The sequence below is a fragment of the Ahaetulla prasina genome, chromosome 1 (genome assembly GCF_028640845.1).
Source record: "Ahaetulla prasina isolate Xishuangbanna chromosome 1, ASM2864084v1, whole genome shotgun sequence".
Taxonomy (NCBI): Eukaryota; Metazoa; Chordata; class Lepidosauria; order Squamata; family Colubridae; genus Ahaetulla; species Ahaetulla prasina.
The window spans coordinates 275,503,092-275,527,712 of NC_080539.1; the positions used below are offsets into that span (position 1 = coordinate 275,503,092).

The 24,621-nt window shown below is 35.1% G+C and overlaps 1 protein-coding gene across 8 annotated transcripts in view; it reads right to left on the bottom strand.

Moving 5' to 3' along the window:
- The window catches only part of PPFIBP2 (PPFIA binding protein 2), a 98,191-nt gene that overhangs the window by 13,067 nt on the left and 60,503 nt on the right, over positions 1-24,621 (bottom strand). For 4 of the 8 annotated variants that reach the window (XM_058160399.1, XM_058160443.1, XM_058160461.1 and 1 more), the window contains 11 exons: positions 22,872-22,964; positions 21,367-21,481; positions 20,198-20,230; positions 15,568-15,629; positions 10,188-10,263; positions 4,631-4,734; positions 4,475-4,539; positions 4,192-4,260; positions 3,227-3,287; positions 1,168-1,209; positions 105-252 (listed from right to left, as the gene is read on the bottom strand). In XM_058160399.1, the coding sequence (XP_058016382.1) occupies positions 105-252; positions 1,168-1,209; positions 3,227-3,287; positions 4,192-4,260; positions 4,475-4,539; positions 4,631-4,734; positions 10,188-10,263; positions 15,568-15,629; positions 20,198-20,230; positions 21,367-21,481; positions 22,872-22,964 (868 nt within the window). The remainder of the gene's footprint in view (positions 1-104; positions 253-1,167; positions 1,210-3,226; positions 3,288-4,191; positions 4,261-4,474; positions 4,540-4,630; positions 4,735-10,187; positions 10,264-15,567; positions 15,630-20,197; positions 20,231-21,366; positions 21,482-22,871; positions 22,965-24,621) is intronic. The other 4 variants (XM_058160426.1, XM_058160451.1, XM_058160408.1 and 1 more) reach the window with 3 other exon arrangements.

Consider the following 24,621-nt stretch of genomic DNA (forward strand, 5'->3'; position numbering starts at 1 on the left):
CTCACAAGTCCAAATTTTGCTCCGTGGCATTTTAAAAATATTTTTAAACCACACACACAAATGCGCATAGGCAGCAAGTTCATTGTTGTTTCCATAGTACGTACTCAGGCTCTGTATACCGTTGTCCTCATTGCCATTTATACAACATGGAGTAGTAGGTGTGTTGTACAGGTGGTTATCTCCGTTGTGTGCTGCTCGAGGAAGTTTCCCTGGCAAGGTTTGGTACTTGCTGCTTTTCACATGAGATTTATTCTATGTAGGTTACAATTTTTTTTTAACAAAAAGAGAAAAATAATTAAGTCAGCATTGTTTCTAAAATATGCTGCATTCGTTTTGGTCAGAAGCTATCAGCATTTGTCTTCTGAGAAGTAAAAATATTTGGCCAATACAGAAATTCTCACTGTGGTCAAATGTTTTCTATTATTGTGGAGAGATGTGACTTTCTGGATTAAAGAATGTATGAGACAGCAGGATTTAACAGCTAAAAACAGAGAAATGAAGACAGTGGTAGAGAACTTTGTCACATATATATGCTTACATGCCACATATCAATATCCATAGTAATTATTTTATCTTAATTTATCCTTGTACGGTATTTGTTGAATCATATTATTTTATTTTTAAATAATATAAATAATAAGTTATATTATTTAAGGAAATAAATGCCACCATTCATGTGACATCTGAAACAGATGCACCATGGATGTCCTTAATTGGTATTTCTTCTGTATCCATACTTGATATCTCCTCCACTATACCTGATTAACTTCATTCTGTGCTGAATAATCATGGATAGCTTTTATGGCCCATTTAACTATTCTCACTGTTGAGTAGCCTAAACAGGCCATTTGTTACAAACATCTAATTTTTATCATGTATAGATTAGGAAAGCAAGGAGTAAAGTGTTAGTTTTTAGTTACACAAGCATTTTGACATGACTTCATCCTATCATACCCACTCATCAGCCTTAGAAAATGTTAATTTTAAGCCTTAACTTACAATATTTATTATACAAAAATTAACAGTAAAAGCTTGGCTAATTTGCACAGACTGCCCACATACAAAAATTCTCAAGCACGCATTCCGTGGTAACACAGATAAGAAAATTAGGCACAAAATAAAGAAACTGTTTTCAGAGTGGTAAATGTTAAAATGGAGTTAATATACCTCTTCTTCTAGATCACGTTCTACTGGTTTCCCATCAACATGCTATGAAGTTGCAGGAAGGGCAATTTCAAAGTATGAGGGAGAGAAAGTAACAAACAAAATATTAGTGTAGACATAAATGATGTGATATTTTTAGTCCAATCTATTGGATAACAATAATAGGTTTATTTTCTCCTCAATATGCAGTGTCCTGCTATATGGTTATTAATGTGCATGTCATTTCTCATAAGAATACAGAGAAGAGCAACAAAAATGAGAAGGGGTCTGGAGGCTAAACTGTACAACAAACAGTTGAAGGAACTAGGTATGTCTACTCTCACAAAGAGAAGGACCAGAGGTGAAACAGAAGCTGTCTTCCAATATTTGAAGGACTGGCATAGAGAAGAGGGCGTCGACCTATTCTCCAAAGCATCAGAGAGCAGGTCAAGAAGTAATGGGTGGAAGATCATTAAACAGAGATCCAATCTAAAACTAAGGATAAATTTCCTGATAGTGTAGACAATTAATCATGGAATGGCTTGCCTTCAGAAACTGTGTGTACTCCTACATTTGAAATGTCAAGAAAAGATTGGACAATCATTGTCCAAAGATCTTATTCTTGAGCAGGGAGTTGGACTAGAAGACCTCAAAGTCCCTTCCAACCCTTTTATTCTATCTTTTAAGTCTAGGTTCTATTAAGTCAATGGAATCTGTTACAGGGGTTGCTACACACACTGCGCTGAACCAGTCACCATCCATTCATTCTGATCATTGCCTAACAAATTTCAAAAGTTGGCTACTGCAGAAATCCTTATACATAGCTTATGTTGGAAAAACAGTAAAAATTACACTCAGTTCAATCTAACAAGTCCTCCATGAACACAATGCAAGATATACTAACTGTACTAATCAATGCTTATAATGTATCTATATATGGACTGAAAGACCTGCTGATTTCCCTCTGGAAGTGAGTGGCAATACATTACTGCATTGAGGTTATGCAGATTGGATTTAGCAATATAAGTAGCATAGATAATGCATAGTCTAATGCATGAAAGTGATGCAAATCGTCTGCTCCATCATTTTATTATACTAAAAATAGGAATAGAACAACCTGTTTATAACAAATTCAGCTGCAAGTAGAAGAGACTGTATTCTAATCTCGTCTAACGCCTGGTTTGCTCGGAGGGCTCTTTATGTGCGCAAAGGATTATGTAGATAAGACAGTTGACAGTTCAACTTGGCATGTCAAGTATGCACATATCCAAATGTGCAACTTCAGAGAAAAATATGCACTGCAGGAAAAATGCATTTATGGATGGCCAACAGTTTTATAAAACAAATTCTCACAAGTATGTAATCCCAGGGCTCCAGTATATGGTAAACCGGATGCTGCAAATGGAACAGAATCTATAATATTCTCGATAAGCATTAACAAACCTGCCATATCTGGCCTTAGGGTATGAGGTTTTCCTTTCACATTTTTAGCCACAGTCAGCTATTTCAGCTTCTGCTTAGGATCTATCTGCCAACTGCATGTAGTATCAACATACGCTCTCATATCAGCTTTATATCAATGTCAAGGTCTCACTAAAAATCAATTACTTATATGCACATCCAAATTATACACTACACAAGAACAAAGTAAAAGTGCAAAACAAGGAGAAAATAAACCTTAGAATTATATGGTAATCGGGAAAGTTAGTTTTTCATTTGATATGCATAAGAACACAAATTATACTGAAGGGATACAATGGAAAACCCACAGATTAGCCTATTAAACTGATATATAACCTTCTTGGTGAATAAATGGGTATAGTATGTTAGTTAAGTGCAATCAAATTATTTTATATTTGGATTTATATTGCAAATGTTGTTCAGAATTTACCAAATATAGATAGCTTCTTCCTGAGGTGGGTGATTTAGCAGATATTAATGTATTTGACAGTACAGAGCAGTTTCTTTTGATCTCAAAGTCAAGGCAACAGTGGAATTAGAATTATTCTGCTACATGAAACTTCTGTGGATTGAGCTTTATATCCAGCTTTAAATAGGCAAACATTGAAATATTGGCGCTAACCTTTTCCAGAGATTCACTTTGCAAGTCTTCTAGACTGCTTGAAATTTTTTTCTGAGATATCCTTCAAAATACAATGACAATAATTAATGAAATCATACACATATCAAATCACATTGATGATAGCAACCATTATTTGACATTTACAAAAGCCTCCCACATAACCTTCAATCTTAATTTTGAATAATAAATGCCACCAGTAAAATTCTTACCGGTAGCTGTTAAGACAAGGGTGTGTCCATGTACATGCAAGTAGGCTACAGCAAATTAGAATTTTTAAATACAATAAGATGCTTGCAGATATGGATATAATTTGTGATATACATTGTATATGTAAGACAGAAGTATACTGGTTTTTGACAGATACATTGGGAATACAAGAATCTTTTCCTTGCCATCCAAATTCTAGAATACACAGCTTTCAGGATGACTGATTCGTATATCAAAGAATAATAAATCAGAATGTGAACATAATAACTGAATTATTATTAGACTATGTGGGAGGCAAAGGAGGCAGAGTGAATTGCACTTTATAGATCATATAAAGAACTATATGAAGAACGAGTGAATAGGCTGAGAGGAAGGGGAAGACATAAAAGCTTTGGTTGATGGATTCAATAATATCCTCAAAAAGAGAATTCGGAAGTGGTCCTTAAACTAGATCAATTTAAGATTTGTTTCCTTTTTTTTCTTACCAAATATTTTAATTTCTTTCATTCAAACTACACTTTTTTCTGTACTTTTCATAATATAATCCTACTATGAAAGGTAACAGCATGATGTGTATGCATGAATGGATATCTTGATAGAAAACCTCATTTAGATAAACTGGACAGCAAACTCCTATGGATGGACCACAATACACAAGTTCTAACTCAAAGATTGTCTGTTGTGGGAGCAAATGACAAACGGTATCTGTTAAAATGACTTTGATAATTTCTTAAAAAAATATTCACTTATTTTCTTACCTGTTTTGAAATTCCAGGGTTTCCCCATTTGTCAAAGATAGTTTCTTTGAGGGAACCGGAGAGCTTCCCCTGTTGATTATAACAATATGGTATTATTTGAATTTGAATTTAATTTAAGCAGAATGTAAAGGGCAATCTTTTACTTAGTTTAACTCTATCTCAGGCTATTTACCCATCAAAACATATATAAGTAGCCCAAAATTAACTGTGAAAAATCAATTTTGTAGTAGAAATAGGATACTTTCAGCTATATCAATGAACTAAGGAAAAAAATAATTCTTACCTGATTTCCAGTATTTTTTGTGGTGTAGGAAGCAATATAGGTGGGGCCAAGTCCCCTTGAGGTATCTGTGTAAAAAGCATTTGAGTGTGGATTAAGTTTCACAGAAAAAGGCTACAAATGAAGTGCATAATTAGAAGAAACAATAAGCAAACCAACCTCTGATTTATATTCTATTTGGGGCACGTGCATGTGATTCCATTTTTTTAATGTTGCTTCAAAATCAACTTCACCACTACCAGACAAAACTCTTTCTGAGGTTCCTTGAAGGTACAAAATTTTAAAAATGTCAGTTAAAAGGACAAACCCCCACAATATTACTAGTCTAAATACCAATTGGCCGAATCAGCAAGAAAAGTTAAATAAAGTGGATTCATTTAAGGAACAATTCCTGACATAGGTTGCTGATTGTTACATAATCTCTTTAACAACTACCTAACATTTTCTAGAAAGGAAAAGATATGATTTTCCAAAGTTGAAATTTAGAATTGAAAATGGTTAAAGGATTTTAAGAATGTGAGTTTAGTGTAGTAATTAAGGTGCTAGCTAGTAACCAGAAGACAGCTATATTCCAGTTCCATTTTAGGCACGAAACCAGCTGAGTGACCTTAGGTTGGTCATTCTCTCCCTCAACCCTAGGTTGTTAATGGCAAACCATTTCCAAAAATCTTTATAAGGTAACTGCAGGAACTAGTCCCAGGAAGTCATTTTTATACAAGGTATATAAAAATATAAATATAAAACAAATAGAGAAAATGATAAAGTACAAATAAATAAAAGATCTTAGGCCAAGGAAGTTATAATTTCCCAGTACATCATTAGTAAATTATGAATGATTAAATATTTTTGTTTTAGATAACTAAAAATTATATTACGTTATAAGCAAGAATTAATATCAAAAACCATGCCCAGTTCAATATGAGCTACCACATAAAATTTAAAGTTACAATTGACACAGTCAAAACTGAGAATCTGCTCCGCTTTAAATGTCTTATGAAATTGAAACATGAACTCTGTATATAGAAGGACCCAATAACTAGATGGAGAAGTTTGTGGTATTGAAGTAATTAGATCTGAACTAGTTATTGGCAATCATGTAAATGCAGATCTACAGCTTTCGAACAAATGGCTAGATTACTAGGGTTCTCATCTGTAAAATGAGATAATACATCTACTGTAAATAATTTTAAACCTAGAGATTTGATGAAGCAATTCATTAACATTGGTTCTTGTGGAAAGATTACTACAAATACTAATTATTCAAGATGATTGAGCACCATTTGAGCTACAGCTGGTGCAGAATGCAGCAGCATGGGTAGCCCCCCCCCCCCCCGAAAAATGACCCCTGTAACACCTTGAGTTGCATTGGTTACCAGTCTGCTTCCAGGTGCAATTCAAGATGTTGGTGATCATCTTTAAAACCCTTCATGTCATGGATCGTCTCAACCCACTGGGATTGGCCAGTACCACTCATGCCGGCAGAGGAAGCATCCTGCGGGTTCCATCAGCCCAATTATACCGGCTGACGGGTTCAGGAATAGGGCCTTCTCTGCTGGAACCTCTCCCCCCCAGCCCAATGTGAGGATGGCCCCAACCCTATCTTTTCATAACAGCCTAGAGATGTGGCTTTGCCACTTGGCTGGGGGCCCCAGTGGGGGAACAGCACAATGGAGGTGATTGATTAATAACATATTCCACCTCCCCCCACTCTGCACCTGCCCCCCCTTATGAGTTTGGTTTTTTTTTTATGTTTTAACTTAAATGTATCTGTAAGTTGCCCAGAGTTACCCTATGGTAAGATGGGCATCCAATAAATTTTACAAGTAATAAAATTTGTCTGATTAAATTAAATAAATATAGATACCACAGTATTATAGCACTGATACATTTTGAGGATGCATGAAAAGCATAATTACTCTTGATAAGTAATTCTGTAGTAACTACTTATGGGAAGGCAAGGTAATTTTAATATTTATTCAATGTTTGAGGAAACCAAATATAGATTATTCCATTGTATAACAATATGTAAGAGGCATCTGGCTAAAAAAAAAGCTTTTCCCCAAAACAATTAGATTCAAGGATCTCTGTTGAAGATACAGATCATTGCACATGTCTTATTTCAGAGGGAAAATCTTCCGAGTTTCATGCCAAATAACAATATTTGTAAGATTTACCTAAGTAGAAGGAGGAGCTAATCAAATTACATTTAAGGAAAATATTATAATTTCTATATTATTAAATCAAAGCTATAATATATAAATATAATATATGTAAAAATATAAAGTACTATAAGAGATTGGGTTGAATACTAGAGCATGAACATATTTGTATGAATATGTGGAGGGAGGGAGAGAGAGAGAGAGGGATGGTAATCAAGTTATTTTTTAATGTTGTTCCATTACAGTTTTTACCCATAATAGACAAAGATAGTTAACTACAGCAGATTGGATCACTGAATGTTTTGTGGTAAATAAACTCTTTTAAAGATACATTACCTCACTGGAAAATATAACATACACAATATAAATGTTGCCCCATACTATTTATTTTACATATTATGTTTAGCTAAATGGAGGCAAGGCCACAGAGAAGTTATTTCTTGCAATTCTTCCTGTATTTTTGCCTGCTCTGGGAAAAAAGCGAGCAATTTAACACAACCTTCTTGCTAGACCTATCATTTAAGGAATATTAAAGGATTAGGCTTGGCATTAGCCTAATAAGGAGTACAAAATGGGAAATATGATGATTGAAGTAATTTCTGATGTGAAGTTATGTACCATGTCAGCAAGTATTACACTATAGCTTTATTTAAACTGCAATACTATAATTATAGCTTCACTAAAACTATAATGCATTAGTTGTACATTATTATGGCTAAATGGGTTTAAAACTTATTATTTATTTTGATATGCAGCTTTTATTTTAAAAAAGGGAGAATAAATGTTCTATATATACCGTTATGTTTCCCATTCTGATCAGACATCCACATAAAATGTCACAATTCCTGTACTGATTTAGCCCAGTCATGAAGATAAGTGAACACACAGAAAATAAATTAAGCATGAAAAGAAATCAGTTTTGACAATGGAAGCAGGAATTATCTGAATACAATTTGCCATCCCATCCAACAAGCCATGCTTAAGGACGACCAGACATAGGAGACCAAAAGCCAACTAATATTCCTTCAATCTTGATTTTTTTCTCTCATTAGTTTTACATTATTGTGGGAAAATTCATTATTAAATATCAATCATGCTTCCATTGTCAAAATTATTATCATAGTAACTAAACAATATTTTGAGCTCATATATCTGGAGACTTTTGCATTCTGTACAGGTAAGTTAAGGTGATTGAGATCTCAAACAATGAAGCTTCATGGAAAGCATAAATGGAATATTTGTTATGTTACAATGCTCTAAATTCCTGCACATCTGATAAAGATATGAATTCACAGAATTCAACACAGATTACATTTATGCTACGTTCACCAACTTGCTGGCATTCTTTTCCTTTTTAGTGATAGGGTTTTAAAAATATGTTCCAATGTAATGATTGTACAACTTTTACTGTTATGAATGTTTTACAGTTATAGAATGAGAATGTTATCACTTCTTCTTGACCTGAGAATAATGAGAATAATTCTCATTATATAATCATCATCATCTTCATCATCATTCGCAGACAAACATATGGTGATTTTTATCTGTATCTATCCCTTATAGGAAAAGGGTGATTTGAGCAAAGTTTTTTCTTAAGTCTTTCAATCTGTACCTTGCTATTCAATTACTTCTGATTATTAGTGATTGTCTAGATTGTGTGTCAATAACTGCTTTTTTTTAGTTTTCATAAGTTCAATGTTAGATAAAGAAAATCTAAATTGTTTACTAGAGACAACAATAATGACGCTACTATAAATTTTAAATACTTTGGATATATCATGCAAAGACAGAAGTCCCTGCAGAAAATTCTGATCTGAAAGTTGCAACAAATGTATCAATAATTAGATGAAGTGGACCAATGTTATCAGGGCCATCACAATTTATTGTGGTCTATACAATCAAATTTGCATAACCAACAAAAGAAAAACCAGAATCTTTTTGAAGGTTTCTTGCCTTCTCCATTATCCACTAGTTGCTATTAGTGATCTCAGAAATCTCCAACTTTTTTTAATGTAGTTTGTTTACCTTGCATTTCTTATTCATTATTAAAGCTGTGATGGTGTAGTGATTAAAATGCAGTATTAGAGATTAACTATGCCCACTGCCAGGAGTTCGATCCTGATTGGCTCAAGGTTGACGCAGCCTTCTATCCTTCTGAGGTTCAGTAAAATGAGGACCCAGATTACTGGGAGCAACACGCTGATTCTGTAAACCTCTTAGAGAGTGCTGTAAAGCACTATGGAGCGGTATAATTGCTATTGCTATTATTCCAAGAATTACTGAAATCTGGATCAGAGTATCTTTAAAATTAGCGTCTGAATTAAGTGCAGCCATTTAGTAGTTTGAAAAATAGGATTGCCCTATTTTGGTATTGAACATTTCCATCCCCTTGGCTGCTGCTATGTTTTCCATACTTGCTTACAAACTTCAAACAGTTTTAATTTAATTTCTGAGAATATAAACAGCAATGCTAGTATTTCATCAACTCCTGTAGCTTGACTGTTAGCAATATCTTCTAGAACCCATTTAACTTCATTTCTAGCTCTAGTTCAGTGATCAAACCTTTCTACCCATCATCAATCTTTTTGGCAAAATTCCTCCAAATATTTGCACCTTCTTAATTTTCTTTCTTCAGGAGACCTTTGTGTTCTATATTTACATAAACTGTTATCCTAATTTTCTTAAACAAATCGCCTGTGCTTCCCCTCCAAATGTTATTCTCACTCTCTTTGCTGTGTTTGTTTAGATGCAATTCCTTAGATGTAAGATGTCTCTTCTTATTTAATTCTTCCTGTAGCTAGGCAAACCTTTCTGTCTCTGTTGCCTTTTGAATTCAGCTTTTCTTTAGTTATTTTCAACATATCAGCAGCAAACCAGTTTCCTTTTTTTTTTACATTTTTATATTATACTGTAGTAAACAAGTGCATAATCCTTTTATTTTAAAATGTTCCCTCTGAAACAACAACACAAGCATTTATCAGTCTATTCAATTTTAAAGGAAATGGAAATAGGTTGTTTTTTCCACAACTGTATTTCTATATAGTACCTTGTGGATTACAGCTCTAATCAATATTATTCTACAGTTTACCTGCCATAAACACGAATAGCAGAGCAAAAAACTCATTTACCCTTCTTTTACTTTTCTCATACTGACAGTGCAATCCACTGATGAATGACATATGATTACATAATAAACATAGAGGTTATTACACTGCATTCAACACAAAATATCCACAGAGCTACAAATGCTCCTGAAAAAAAGAAAAAGGTTCAACACTGTATTGGAATTCAAAAAGTCTTTTCTGCCTATTATTCCAGATAGAGGATTCAAGACTTCATTGAAACATTTTGAAGTAGAATCTATATTTGTGTAACATAAGGATACATCAAATAACTTTGAGAAAGAAGCAGAAAAGGTTTTTTTGCGCGGGGGGGGGGGGAGATGGTAATGAAGGCAGTTGGCCATTTTTTTTTGAGCATTAGATACATTTTAGTTATTAAATTAGATGAGACCATTTTGAGGATCTTCCAGTCAATACATCAGTAATTAATTATACCTTGGACAGCTAGCATTATCTCTTTCACTCTTCGGTACTGGCTTAGCAAAACGGTTAACTCTTCTATGCGGCGGTCCTATAAAGGGAAAGACAACAACACTGAATTTATAAGCGTATCAGAATAATCAAACACAGAAAGTTCTATATGTAACATTAGATACATGAGACTTTTTCTAGTCTTCCAAATCCTGAAGTTGTTTCTGTGGTTTGCTGCCAAATGATGAAGGTATATTTTTTTGTTCTTGTTGTTGTTAGTTGCGAAGTCGTGTCTGACCCATCGTGACCCCATGGACAATCTTCCTCCAGGCCATCCTGTCCTCTACCAACCTCTGGAGTCCATTTAAGCTCATGCCTACTCCTTCAGTGACTCCATCCAGCCACTTCGTTCTCAGTCGTCCTCTTCTTCTTTTGCCCTCAATCTTTCTCAGCATTAGGCTCTTCTCCAGTGAGTCCTTCCTTCTCATTAGGTGGCCAAAGTATTTGAGTTTCATCTTCAGGATCTGGCCTTCTAAAGAACAGTCAGGGTTAATCTCCTCTAGGACTGACCGGTTTGATCGCCTTGCAGTCCAAGGGACTTGCAGGAGTCTTTTTTTAAAATTTATTTATTTTGTCACAACAGTATATATAAGCATAAGCATGAAAGTAACTATATAATATATAAGCATATATATAAGCATAAGCATGTAATAATTATATTAATTGGATATAATGAAAGGAAACAATAGGACAGGAACGGTAGGCACGTTTGTGCTCTTATACACGCCCCTTACAGACCTCTTAGGAATGGGGTGAGGTCAATAGTAGAGAGTTTTTGGTTAAAGCTTTGGAGATTTTGAGAAGAGACCACAGAGTCAGGTAGTGTGTTCCAAGCATTATCAACTCTGTTACAGAAGTCATATTTTCTGCAATCAAGACTGAAGCGGTTAACATTAAGTTTAAATCTATTGTTTGCTCATGTATTGTTGTGATTGAAGCTAAAGTAGTCTTCAACAGGAAGGACATTGCAATAGATGATTTTGTGTGTTAAACACAGGTCTTGTCGGAGTCGGCGGAGTTCTAAGTTTTCTAAACCTAGGATTTCAAGTCTGGTGGGATAAGGTATTTTGTTGTTTACAGAGGAGTGGAGAACTCTTCTTGTAAAATATTTCTGGACATGTTTAATTGTATTGATGTCTGAAATGTGATATGGGTTCCAAACAGGCGAGCTGTATTCAAGAATTGGTCTAGCAAATGTTTTATAAACTCTGGTTAGTAGTGTAGTGTTTCTGGAGAAGAAGCTACGTAAGATTAGGTTTACAACTCTTAAAGCCTTTTTTGCGATGTAGTTGCAGTGGGCTTTGGCACTTAGATCATTGGATATGAAAATTCCAAGGTCTTTGACAGGGTGGGGATCATCTGTAAGATAATGTCCATCGAGTTTGTATTTAGTGTTTAGATTCTTTTTTCCAATGTGTAAGACACAGCATTTGCTGGTTGAGATTTGGAGTTGCCAAGTTTTTGACCATTCTGACACAAAATCAAGGTCTTTTTGAAGGGTAGCTGTATTGTTGGTAGTGTTAAATAGTTTGACATCATCAGCGAAAAGAACACAATTACTTTTAATATGGTCACAGAGATCATTAACATATAATATGAAGAGTGTTGGTCCAAGAACACTGCCTTGGGGAACGCCGCTATTGACCGGAACAGGATTTGATAGGGCATTGCCTATTTTGACCACTTGTTGTCTGTTTGACAGGAACGCTGATATCCAATTGTGGAGGGATCCGGAGATGCCGTAGGATTTTAGTTTTAGGAGAAGTTTGTCATGTACCACTGAGTCAAAAGCTTTACAGAAGTCTATGTAAATTGCATCTATTGTTTTGCCTTGATCAAGATTTGTAGTCCATATGTTTTTGCAGTGAAGAAGTTGTAAGTTACATGATAACTTTTTTCTGAAACCAAATTGTTTATTAGAGAGTAGATTGTTTGTTTCTAGGTGGGCATCATAGTTCAAAGGCTTCAATTCTTTGCCACTTTCTTATTTATATTTTTTTCTAGGTCAGACACACAAAAAATGCAACATGTTCTCACTGCTGGCACCAGCATTCACTTTGATATTTGGAAAACTGTACTTAGATATTCATTTTGTTTCTTGTAAAAAGCAAATCATAGGAGCATTTCACAACCATATTTGATAAAAAAAATTTCCTCCCACCCAGCTATGGCTTGAATATAATTTATATTCCAAAAAATACAAAGAAAATAGAATAACTATAATAAAAGATTAAGACACTTTACAATTGTAATAATTAAAAATAAAAACAAAATTCCGAAAGGCTAGAGACAGCATAAGGAATAAAAAAAGCAGTAAGAAGTCAGTACATTATACAATGCCAAAAACCATGACCTCAAAATGAGTGCATCATGGATAGCTTCCAAGGAGGAACAGGGAGACAGAACAGATACCTGAGGAATGAAGAAACCAGCCAAAGAAATAAATGAGCACGAGTTAACCAATTAGTATTGTGCACAGTAAGATTTTGAGCAGCAAATATAAAACCTTTAAAAAGAGACAATGCAAGTTGCATGCTCTTTATCCTCAGAAGAGCTTGCCTTTCCTTGAGTTGGATTGGGTCAGATCTAGCAGTGAGAGAACAAGAGAGATGAGTAAAGGTGTAGCTACAGCTGCTTGTGAGCTATTGAAGGAGTTTGTGCATATCTCAAAGAGGAGTCTCAAAGAGGAGTGAGAAAACAAAGTGACTGTCTATACATGGGACTCAAAAACATAAGGCCCATTGGATTCAGGATAAAATTTTGTTAACACTAAATAAACAATATTCATGATCATTCACTACATCTTGATTTAAACTTTTGATACTCAACATCTTTCAGTTTGGGATGGAGAAATGCAGAATGGAAAGGAAAGGATATTCCTAAGCAAGGAGGTTTTTTTTTTCTTTTTAAAATCTCTATCTCGAAGAGATTTCTGGAGGAATATGGCTGAATGAAAATAGCTCAACAGACAAGTGGAACCAACAGTTGCAGAAGTTACACAGGGGCTGGCACAGATTGTCTCATACAATCCTCTCTGGATCAAAGAGATGAGAAATTGCTCAAGTTATTTCTCCTTATGGTCGCTCCTCTTCCTCACAAAGAGATTGATTGAAAGACAGTTATCTCTGGTAATGATGGTAGGGGTGGTGGTAATGATGAAATTGGCAGACAGTGGAATTCACTATATTTGTTCCAACTGCAAATGATGTTTTTCCAATGACATGAAGTTTGTGTACCTCCCTTGCTATCTATTTTTAGAAATTGTCTTTTACCTACTTTAAACAAATTCAAGACACCTGCAGAGTGACAAGGCTGGAAGTACTGGGAAAGTGCTTTCAGTTTTCAATATAAGAATATAAAGATTTATTTTTATAATCTTTAAGAATTTAAACAGCTGAAAGCAAGACAAAGTTTTGGCTGTAGAAAATTTTAAGGGTCAGAAAATTCTGGAGTTTTGGACTTTGAATGTTAAGACTCCGAGATTATTTTTTAATAATAAATGCATCCCTGTGGGAAATAAATTTTAGTTTTGAGATTGGAGACATAAAAGACAAGCAATTTATAATGGAGTTTACACACATCTTTGAGGAACTGCATGAGGATTTGCGTCATGATTTTGATTCATTCATGTCAGCTTTGTTGGGTCTTCTTGAGAACACTTGGTTCCCAGATGAAGATCTTATGGAACAAGCTATGCAGCAAAATTTATTTGAGAAAACTATAAAAGATTCTGAATAAGAATTTGTAACCAGATGTTACGAGAAGTCTCGATAAGGCTCTACAAATTAAAAAGAAAGTAAAAATGATAATCCCAAAGAACAATTCCAATAATTTCCTTTTGTTGGATTTACAAAAGAGGTTGTTTAAAATGCTAAAGTAATTTATAACCAGGATCAAAAACCATTTGAATGGAATACAGAAAAAGACTGCCTATATAGATAAAAAAGTTGGTTTATTTGACTGATAAAATGGGATATGTTCTCATTTTGGGTGGCTCTTTCTGGATTTACTGGTATTTTTTCTATAAAAAGAATTCTGAATGGGATATGTTGTCATTTTGGGTGGCTCTTTCTGGATTTACTGATATTTTAGTTGGAAAAATATGGTACAGGATTTGCTCACATTTAATATGATGTAAAGATTCTTTCCCTTATATCTACTTTATGCAATCCTAAATTTACAGAAGTTAAACTGGCTTTGTATTTAACTGCTTTTTGAAAATTTAAAGTGAGGACTTGGTCTTTTTAAAGGAGAAAACATTTCTCTTTGTTATGCTAAATGTTAGTCTTTTGTTTATATTAGGATATTAGGATTACTTTAAATATATGAAATGTGGATGTGCTTATACTTTAGAGATATGGAATGTATATTGTAGAGATAAGCTTCTTTCTGGAATGTGGTATGTTGAAGCTTGTTTTTTGTAAAGGAGAAATGGTGGCTTTCCAATGTGGGCTTTCTTTTATTTAGATTACACTAGGATATTCACTGGAACCATTGTACGGCTTTTAAAAGTTGTAAATGATTCTGTTACAGCTGACATGTAGAATGTTGAGTTCCATATATATATTCTGGAAATTTTAGAGTTTTGTTTGAATATTTTGCTGATAACGGGATTGAAGAGCAATACTATTATGTGACTTCCCTATAGCTAAGATAGGTTATGGGATGAAGAGTCTTATATTTCTTAGCTAACAGGAGGTGAAGAGCTTGAAATTGTTTACACATCATGATGAGGGTAGGAAGTCACTTTTTGGGGTCTTTTCATACATTAGTCTTCCTTTTCCTTGCATTATTTTCTCTTTTTTAAAAACCTGGTTTGTATTAGCTTTTATTATGCTATTTAAAACAATTAATAAAATTCTTTTTTAAAAAATCTCTCTTTTTAAGAGGGAAAGGCTGAGCTTGTTCTTCAGATCAGATAGAAAACATAACGGGCCTCTGGTGGCTCAACGAACTAAGTCTGTCTGTTATTAACACAGCTGCTTGCAATTACTACAAGTTCAAGTCCCACCAGGCCCAAGGTTGACTCAGCCTTCCATCCTTTATAAGGTAGGTAAAATGAGTTCCCAGATTGTTGGGAGCAATTAAGTTGACTTTGTATATAATATACAAATGGATGAAGACTATTGCTTAACACATTGTAAGCCGCCCTGAGTCTTCGGAGAAGGGCGGGATATAAATTCAAATTAAAAAAAAAAAAGTTAGAGCAGATCAGAGTTTAGTTCTGTAACTAAAGGCACAAGGCAAGTGCAGCTGGAAACCAAACAGATTGTCTATTAACATTACCTTCCAACAAACAAAACACAACGAAACCCCCAGGGCTAACTCATAACTGCTTTCTTACCTTTTCCTGATTTGCAGCCAATAGTGATTCCATTCCTACTTTCAAACGCTGAACTTCTTGGTCTAAAAATGGAAACAATATTTGAAAAGTGTGAATTCCCCAAAATGGTCGATTTAGTGAACCATAATACAGTAGCTATTTCACCTTCATTGCCTCTCTTCCTATTGAAATGATAGCAAATAGTTCCTGAGTATCAGTTCCCAGGTTTTATCAGATGTGCATGTATCTTTAAAAAAAAAAAGGTAAAGGTTTCCTCTGTTCAATTGCATCCAATAGGGGGTGCTGTTCCTGTCTGTTTCCCAGCCAAATGAGCCAGTGTTGTCCGAAGATGCTTCAGTGGTCCTTTGGCTAGCATGGCTATCAATGGTTGTTCTACTTCCTCACCCTTCTAGTACAAGTAGTGATGTTTTAAAAAGGAATGGCCTCAGCTCTCTCCCCCCCCCACCCCACACACAATTCTGCTCTATAATAGCCTTCTTTTGGTGGAAGAGAGAAGTTTAGAGAAGCTACATAAGGGAGAAGAACGTGGGGGAAAAAATTAGCACTATTTTTTATACAACATTCAAGTTAATAAAAATACAGCAGAAAATAAAAACACAACAGGAAAAAAAATTAGCCTAGAGTTGTACAACTAGTATAAGATTCAAAATTGTATGTTTAACTATACATATAACTGTATCTGTGTCTTTATATAGGCAGATTTCTATGGATTACAGAAACCAGTTGCGTATTAAAAAGTAAATCTGCAGCGCAAAGTGTAATATTTTAGATATGAGAAAATGGACAATTTCAAACCCAAAGTAATTGTCAAAAATAAAAAAAAACACCTCCTTAAAACATCACTTGAAAGGACAAAGATGGTTATAAAGTATGGATTTTGATCTTCTTTCCTATTCCTAAGAATAACTGTCTCTTTCTGCTTTACTAAATGATATAAAAGTCCTTGGAAGAAAATCTAGTAATGCCATTCAAGAGAAAAATGGTAGCAACTGTTCCACTGTATCCTTTTCTCTTGAATCTGCTTAAGGGAGTTTTAGGAAAAGTAAAGTCTTGTTATGCACAAGGTATTCACCGCATGCTATAACAACCTTCTGCTAGTCTTATTAAAATATAAGATTTTTGTCTGTGTGTTTCTTTTAATGTTGGCTATCTTCACGGTCTTCTTCCAGACTGGATTGCAAGTATGCATGTTATCACTAGATGGCAGCTAAGAAAAATGGAAAACTCAATTTCTTTGCTAACAACTAGAGGCTGCCTGCATTTCTTGCAGCCAGTTTGGTTGCCTTTTTTTAGTCTATATGTAAAATCTTTATTTATATGTTGGATTTATTCTAAGGTGATTTACTGTAATAGAACAGCTCAGTCACTCTTCAAAGATAAAACATGGATAAATGGCTCAAATATTGTAAGTACTACTGGATGGAAGATTCTTCACTGCAGACATGAAATTGTTAGCATTTTAGGAAAAAGATACAGCTGATGATGTAAAAATGGATTTGATTATAATATCTGCTCAAACAATTCTGAGGAATTTTAAATGGACATTTCTCAAGTTCCAGAATTTTTTGTGCAGTAATGCAAAATGATTCAATTTATTTAAGCGTCAAAGGAATAATCGGCAAAGATGGCAATGTGACACATAAGGAAAATACAAAGAAAGAATGAGCGCTAGTTACGTATATTAGTCGAGTATGGAGGAAATATCATTGTTTAGAGATAATTTCATGCAAAAAATTTGGATTATTCATTCTAATGATTTATAAAGTTTTGTAAAGTATACTGAGTATATTCTACAAGTATACTCTAGAAGTAGCAGAGTTAGTAATTATATATTTTATTTTAATGTATCTTAAAAATTAAAGTTGAAAGAAAGACAAGGCCATACAAAATTGCATGTAATGTGCAGTAACCAGACAGGGGGAAAAATGTGCATTTTGTATTAAGAGATTTTTGAGAGCCAATTTGGTCTAATGATTAAGGCACCAGGATACAAACTGGGAGATTGTGAGTTTTAGTGCCTCCTTAGCCATGAAAACCAGTTATGTGAACTTGGGCCAGTCACACACTCTCAGTTCAAAACACCTCACAGGTTTATTGTTGTGGGGAAAATAGCAGGAGGATGGTATGTTGGATATGTTCACTGCCTTGAGTTATTTGTAAAAATAATAAAGGTGGGATACAAACAAACAATAAACATTAACCTTCTAAAAGAGCCACAGCAAGGTCTTTTAATATTGAAGTACTCTAAAAGTACTCCATTAGACAGGTAAAATATTTTAAAAGATCAATTTGTATTATTATTATTATTTTTTATTAATTTATAAATGCTGGATGGGTGTTGGAAATAAAAAGGAAAAAAGTATCTAAGAACTGAAGTTAATACAATTCTATCATTTCATTGCAGCCAATGGTGGTTTGCATTTCAAGATTTTTTTTCAGCTATCCAGTCTATCCTACAACCTCAGTGTCTACAATTCAATAAGCAGGTCTGCTGCTGCTTAGAAATCTGTCAAAATTGATTGAGTATTGCGACCCGCTGTAGAAAAGCACTTAAAAAGATCTTTATGGGTTAGAATTAGATTTTATTACAAATAAACCCACTGAAATCAACAACATGTAATTAAGCAGTAGCATTTTAGTTACTCAAAATGTAACTATAAAGAGTTTGTACTGGAATTTATTGACTTTGACAGAGCCTATTTAAAAGTGTTATCTAATTTCAGACTTGAGATTTATTTTTTCGACAGACAAAACAAACAACAAAAATGCTATCTGCAACACAAATCATGTAGTACAAGTAATTCTCATTTAACAATAATTTGTGTAGCAACTCTTTGAAATTACATGGTGCTGAATGAATGGTACTTATAAGTCCCTGAAGTTATGGCCTTTACAGCACCCCATAGTTATGTCATCATTTATTGTTTATTTACATTTTCATCCCATCTTTATTATCTATAGGTAACTCAAGGCAGCAATCATACATAATATTCCTATCTCCTCCTATTTTCCCTATAACAACAGCCCTGTGGGGCTAAGATGAGACTGAATAACTGGCCCAAAGCCATCAGTCCCCAGTTATGACCAGGGGAGCATTTCAACTTCGCCCAGCCACCTATCTCCCCATGGTCTCTTCCTTTTGTCTACCCTGCAGGGACTCCTTGGTGGTGGTGGCAGTGTTGAGGCTAAAGTAGAGGCCTGGGGCCATCAGTAATCTCAGCTGGCCACTTGAGCTGTTCTCCAAATAGCACACACTATTTTCACAAATAATGAAAGCTTCTGAAAGCTCAGAAACTTTGCAAAGAATTGCAAGAACAGCGCAGGCTATTTGGAGAACAGCGCGAGTGGCCTCAGGAAGAAGGCCTGGCATGCCCGGCAGCTGCCTTGCACAGGGATGAGCTGAGCATGCCTCATCAGCAGAGGGAGGAAGATGACAAAAGTTAGCTGTGGGTCTGTGGTGTGCAGAGTAGAGAAGTGGCTGGAGCTTTGTGCTGTAGCTCTGGGGTGGTTGGCCATGGCATGGAGTCTGAGGAAGCACTCCTCAACAGTGGCACTAGGGTTGAATTAGTGGCCTGGGGATGGTGGCAGCTGGCTGAGACTGAAGGCCCTAGGCTTTTACTTCAGCTATAGCACCACTGCCATGAAATGTCGCTGCACAAGGTGGCCAAAAGACAGAGATGAGAGGGAGCTGGATGGGTGAAGGGAATTGAAAAGAAGGCAGAGGAGGCAGTTACTCCTTACTGAACTTTGGAGCTGGGAGGGACCAATGCAGGAAGTGGATCAGGGTGGGTCCTCATTAACGACTGGTGGGGTTTGGTTAATGACAGCAGTAGGAACTACCAGGATTGCTGTTGCTAAATGATGTGGTCATCCGACACTGTTTTTTACAATCACATCACTTAGTGACATAAATTCTGGTCCCAATTACCATCATAACTACCTGTGTTTAGATCATTCAAATAGCTGTCTGGTTGCTTTCAATAGCGAGTTATTCACATCAGGGGTGAAATGCTCCTGGTTTGGACGGGCTCGCCCGATCCGGTAGCGATGGCAGTGGGTGGTTCGGAGAACCGGTAGCAAAACTTCCTGCCCCCCTCCATGCCCAGCTGAGCGGCGCGATCATCAGAGGTTTTTTTTTTTTCACTTTTAAAAGCATTTTTTCTTTGGCCGAAAAAATGCTTTTAAAAGTAAAAAAAAAGCCTCTGATGATCGCGTGGCTCAGCTGGGATCATCAGAGGCTTTTAAAAGCATTTTTTCTACAACCACTTCGGCTGAAGAGTTGTAGAAAAAATGCTTTTAAAAGGCTTCTTTGGCGATCCCAGCTGAGTTGCCTGATCATCAGAGGCTTTTAAAAGCATTTTTTCTACAACCTCTTCAGCTAAAGTAGTTGTAGAAAAAATGCTTTTAAAAGTAAAAAAAAAAAGTTGGCCACGCCCACCCAGTCACATTACCCTCCCACTAAGCCACGCCCACAGAACCAGTAGTAACAAATTTTATATTTCACCCCTGATTCACATATATTAACATTATTATTTAGCAGCAAATTATAAATTAATGTTCACTGCTGCAGAAATGCATTTTAGCTGAAATTTGTGTTTGCAAGGCAAGAAAGTGAAATCTCAGGGCTTACGTTTTTCTTTTAGCCTTCTCTTATACACTTCCTCTACAATAGGAAATGGAGAAAGTCAATCAAGAATGCAGGAAAAAACAGAGGAGATAACTATATTCATTTCCACCGAAATATGCATCCAAAAATAAAAGACTACTTGACATTTCTAATCTCTTTCCCATTTTCAAAAGGAGGTTAAGAATGTTTGTAAGGAGCTAACCACTTAAAATGCACAGGCCCTCTTTTCAGAATCCGCAGACGATTCAGTGGTCTTCAAAAACAAGTGTATTTGCTAACTTTTCTAGCAACTTTTAGCCAATAGTCAAATCTAGTTTTTGACTATAGTCAAATCTAGTAAACATGCGTTTAATGCAAAAGATGCAACAAAATTATGAATAAATAGAACTCCTATCCATTTAATAAGCAATCCTAGTGTGTCTCAAGACATCTTTGCAAAACATCTTAAAATAGTTATTTATTTATGGTAAAGTATCACTAATTTTACTGACCATAAGTAGGAGAACAAGATTAAATTATCCACATTTGATCTGGAAGGATAAAAGGCTGAATAATTATTGTATAACATTATGAAATCATCAAGTGGGAAATGGCCGTGTACTTCATTAGTTGCAATCCCTGACTCAGTACAGGATTCCAAATAAGCATCTTTGACAGAACTTTCTACAATTTTTACTAAAACACAGCCAGTAAACATGTATTTTGCTTGTGTGACTTATTTACCATATTGGTAAATAAGGGAAAGTAAGAATAACATTTAATATTGCCTATTACTAGTGTATATTAGTGTATTATAGTGTATAATAATAACTATTAGTGTAGTTAATGAAAAACAATTCCTCTTCTCCAGAATATGGAGAGCAAGTCTAACTCCAGCAAACTCTTAGCAGGAGTATATTCTTGCCTATTATAAAACAAGATTACAGTGGGAATTCTACCTAAATTGCTGCAAGCCAATTAAAACTGTGACACAATACATAGGTAATGAAGCAGGATATGGGAATGCAACTGTCATAGCTTAATAAACACAGAAATGCTGCATGGATAACTGAGAAAATCAGTTTTCATTCTCTTTGGCACTATGGCTATCTATTAGACACTTCACTTTAAATAATAACAGTCTACACATGGCTCTTTAAAACATCTGGCAATAATAGAAATAAAGCACACACCATTACCTCTCTCTGCAATTTCATTATTTGCTGATGTCCTCGAGATTTGACTCTGTAATCGTTCAATTTCTGAGTCTTTTAGAGCTAGCTGTTCTTGAAGCTGTGCTATTTCAGCCTAAAGGAACAGATAAATAATAATTATTTCTACCTTAACACTTTGCCAATAAAGTAATACACAAAGAATCACTGTGAATTATTTACTTCAACAATATTAGAAACGAGCCCCATACCTGCTTTTATTTTTTAGGGGATTAGAAGACCAGATAATGGATTCATATATGATCCTATACCTATCCTGGTTTTACACAGCATGAACTATTTATTGCTTTAATTAAAAGGTAGGGAATATCTGGCTATAGGAGTTTCAAGAGAAGAATGGCTTTTGTGTTCAGGTTTCAAAACAACTATCTATTACGATATGGTCTAGAAAAGGGCTTCTCAAACTCTTCAACTCAATAACCCTTAATAAAGTTTCAGATTGTTCACTGACCCTCAAGCGTTTATTATATGAACATAATTTAATAAATGCTACTAATAGTACTACATATAATAATAATAAAGCAATAATAATGGATATTGTGCTCCCACTGATCACTTTGCAGAATCTTGGTCTAGAGTCTGGGGGCTAGATCGCATAATAATTATTGTACATCTGTACGTACCTATGTTCTCGATTTCTATGACATTTCTGTGGACTTAACTTCTAGCACAGAGGTTTTCAAACTTGGCAGCTTTAAGACTTGTGGACTTCAACTCCCAGAATTCTCCAGCCACTTGAAGTCCACAACGCCTTGAAGTACACAAGTCTTAAAGCTGCCAAGTTTGAAGAGCCCTGTTCTAGCAGCTGGAAATTTCAAACAGCAAACTAAGTGTTCATTGTAACAGTGTGATTTGACTGAAATATTCTGTAAGAGTCAATCTGCACAAAATGTTTTAGGCTTTATATATTCCCTTCATTCTGATATTTCCCTATATCCCACAAAAGCATTCTTGTGAGAAAACTCAGAAACAAAAAGAATCAAAATGCACACTATAACCCTCTGGAAATTAGAATGTACAACATAGAACAGTGTTGGTGAACCTATGCTGTAGATGTCAAAGGCGACATAACATGGTATTTTGGGTCACATGCCAACATTCACCAACACCAAAGTCCAACCATTTTGAAAGCACACCCCATTCTCTCACAATTTCTGGAAGATTTCTGGCATGAGAATGGGATGTGTGTTCTCATGTGGCCTTTACATCACATGAGAACAGGGTGTGCTTTCGCATTTGTATGGTTTTTGAAGATCCCAAAGACAACTGAAGAACGTTCCCCAAAGAGGATATTGCTGGAAGATAAGCCAAGCGTGGCAGAACTTGGGGATCATGCAATTGGACTATATATTTTAAAATCAACAAATATGAAAACAATTGTTACTCATTTGTTCTGAGCAGAGTCAAATTGGTCCATATCTTTCCTGGGGCAAAGCTGAAAAGTTTCTCTATATTGTGTTGCTTACTTTAGTTGCTTTCAGTTTCCATTCATATTGACTCCTTTCATTTTCTAGCTCCATAACCTTAATTTTCAGGTGTTTGAGTTCCTGTAACAAATTCTGGAGAGAAGTGGGAGATAAAAAAATACTTCTTAATGACATTGCATTTACAGTTCAATCATCTCTATACTAATCACATGTAAACATTATTATCAATGACAAATACATTCCATAGGTACATTTACAGTATGTTATGGTAAAATGACTTGACTGATAATATTAAAGATTGTAGTAGGGCAGTGTTTCTTAAAGTGCGAGTTTCTTAAAAGGTGGTACTAGGACTTCCCCCAAGAACCTCTCAAGGGTTAAAAAAAATTAGCAGTCTATGTTGAAAAATAATATAATATTAAGATTCCAAGAAACAGTCGTAAGAAGCAAATGCATCCATTTTAATTTTTAATACAGTAAATATTGATAATTATAACCCATACAAGCAAAAGCTCTTTTGGGGTCCTCCATAATTTTTAAAAATGAGAGGGGGCCCTGAGAGAAAAAAAGTTTAAGAAACACTGCGGTAGTTGAAGCAGAATCAAACATTCTATTTTATGTGGCAGATACATTGTTTTATTTACAAACCAGAAATTTCTATTCCTAATCTCCTTTCATTAATATGGATGTTTGGTATTCTACAGGTAATCCTCAACATATGACAGTAATGGAGTTTGCCTATTCCATTAATAAATCATGAGCATCATTAAAGCACCTGACCAGACCAGATTTTATGACATATGGGGTTTTTTGCAGTTGTTAAGCAAAATTGTTGTTCAGCTCTGGAGCTTTTTTGCCAAAAAGTAAAGTAAATGCTGATTTTTGGCAAAAAATATCATTAGTCACTGTACTATGACTGTGGAACGTTTCAAACGGCCATAAATGGGGGCCAACTGCCAAGTGCCTGAAATGTTCTCATATGATGGTGGAGGGGCCCACTGCTGAAACTTTGTAAATGGATCATAAACACCTTCTGGGGGGTCCATCATAACTTTGAACAGTCACTAAGCAACTAATCGCAAGTTGAGGACTATCTGTATAAAGTCACTTCAAATTCCATTTTTAGCTTTACAAAAAGACAAGTGCAGTCAACATAACATGCATTCTTCCAGAGTGAGATGGACAAGCTAGGTCTTAAGTATCTCCTGAACCAGGAGGCAATGTATAGGCTGGATCTATGTAGACAGAATATTCCCACACACTGAAACAGCAATAAAAAATGGAATTTCTTAGGTACTGTCATTCTCAGATAGATGGGACTTGGAAAAAGATGACCCTATTTGATCTAATCCGATGGGGAAAATCACATATATAATATTTTGGGTCAGTTTCTTTTTTGTTTTTCAATTTATGTTAACCACTTACTAAGTTATATTTAATGTAGAGCAATGAAACAGAGGTGGAGGCATTCCTTTAAAGAAATAACAGGAGCAAAACAAATATGTCCAAAATGTGATTCTCCAAGTTTCAAAAAATAACACTGCAACTTCAGTAAACCTGAGCTAATAATAAATCTTAAAATGAGCTTATGTTAGGCATACCAGTGTCAGTCCTATCCTGTTGACTTCTACGAGCTTATCTAAAGTAGCTTTCAGCCTGACATATAAAGTGGTTTTGATCAGAGTGATAGTTTATTCTACAAAACCCAGATAGCCCTGCGATGTTTTTGCAGAATAAGCAATTAACTTTAAAGAGCTTTAGACAAAGAAAAAAAAGTGATCAAGTTTTT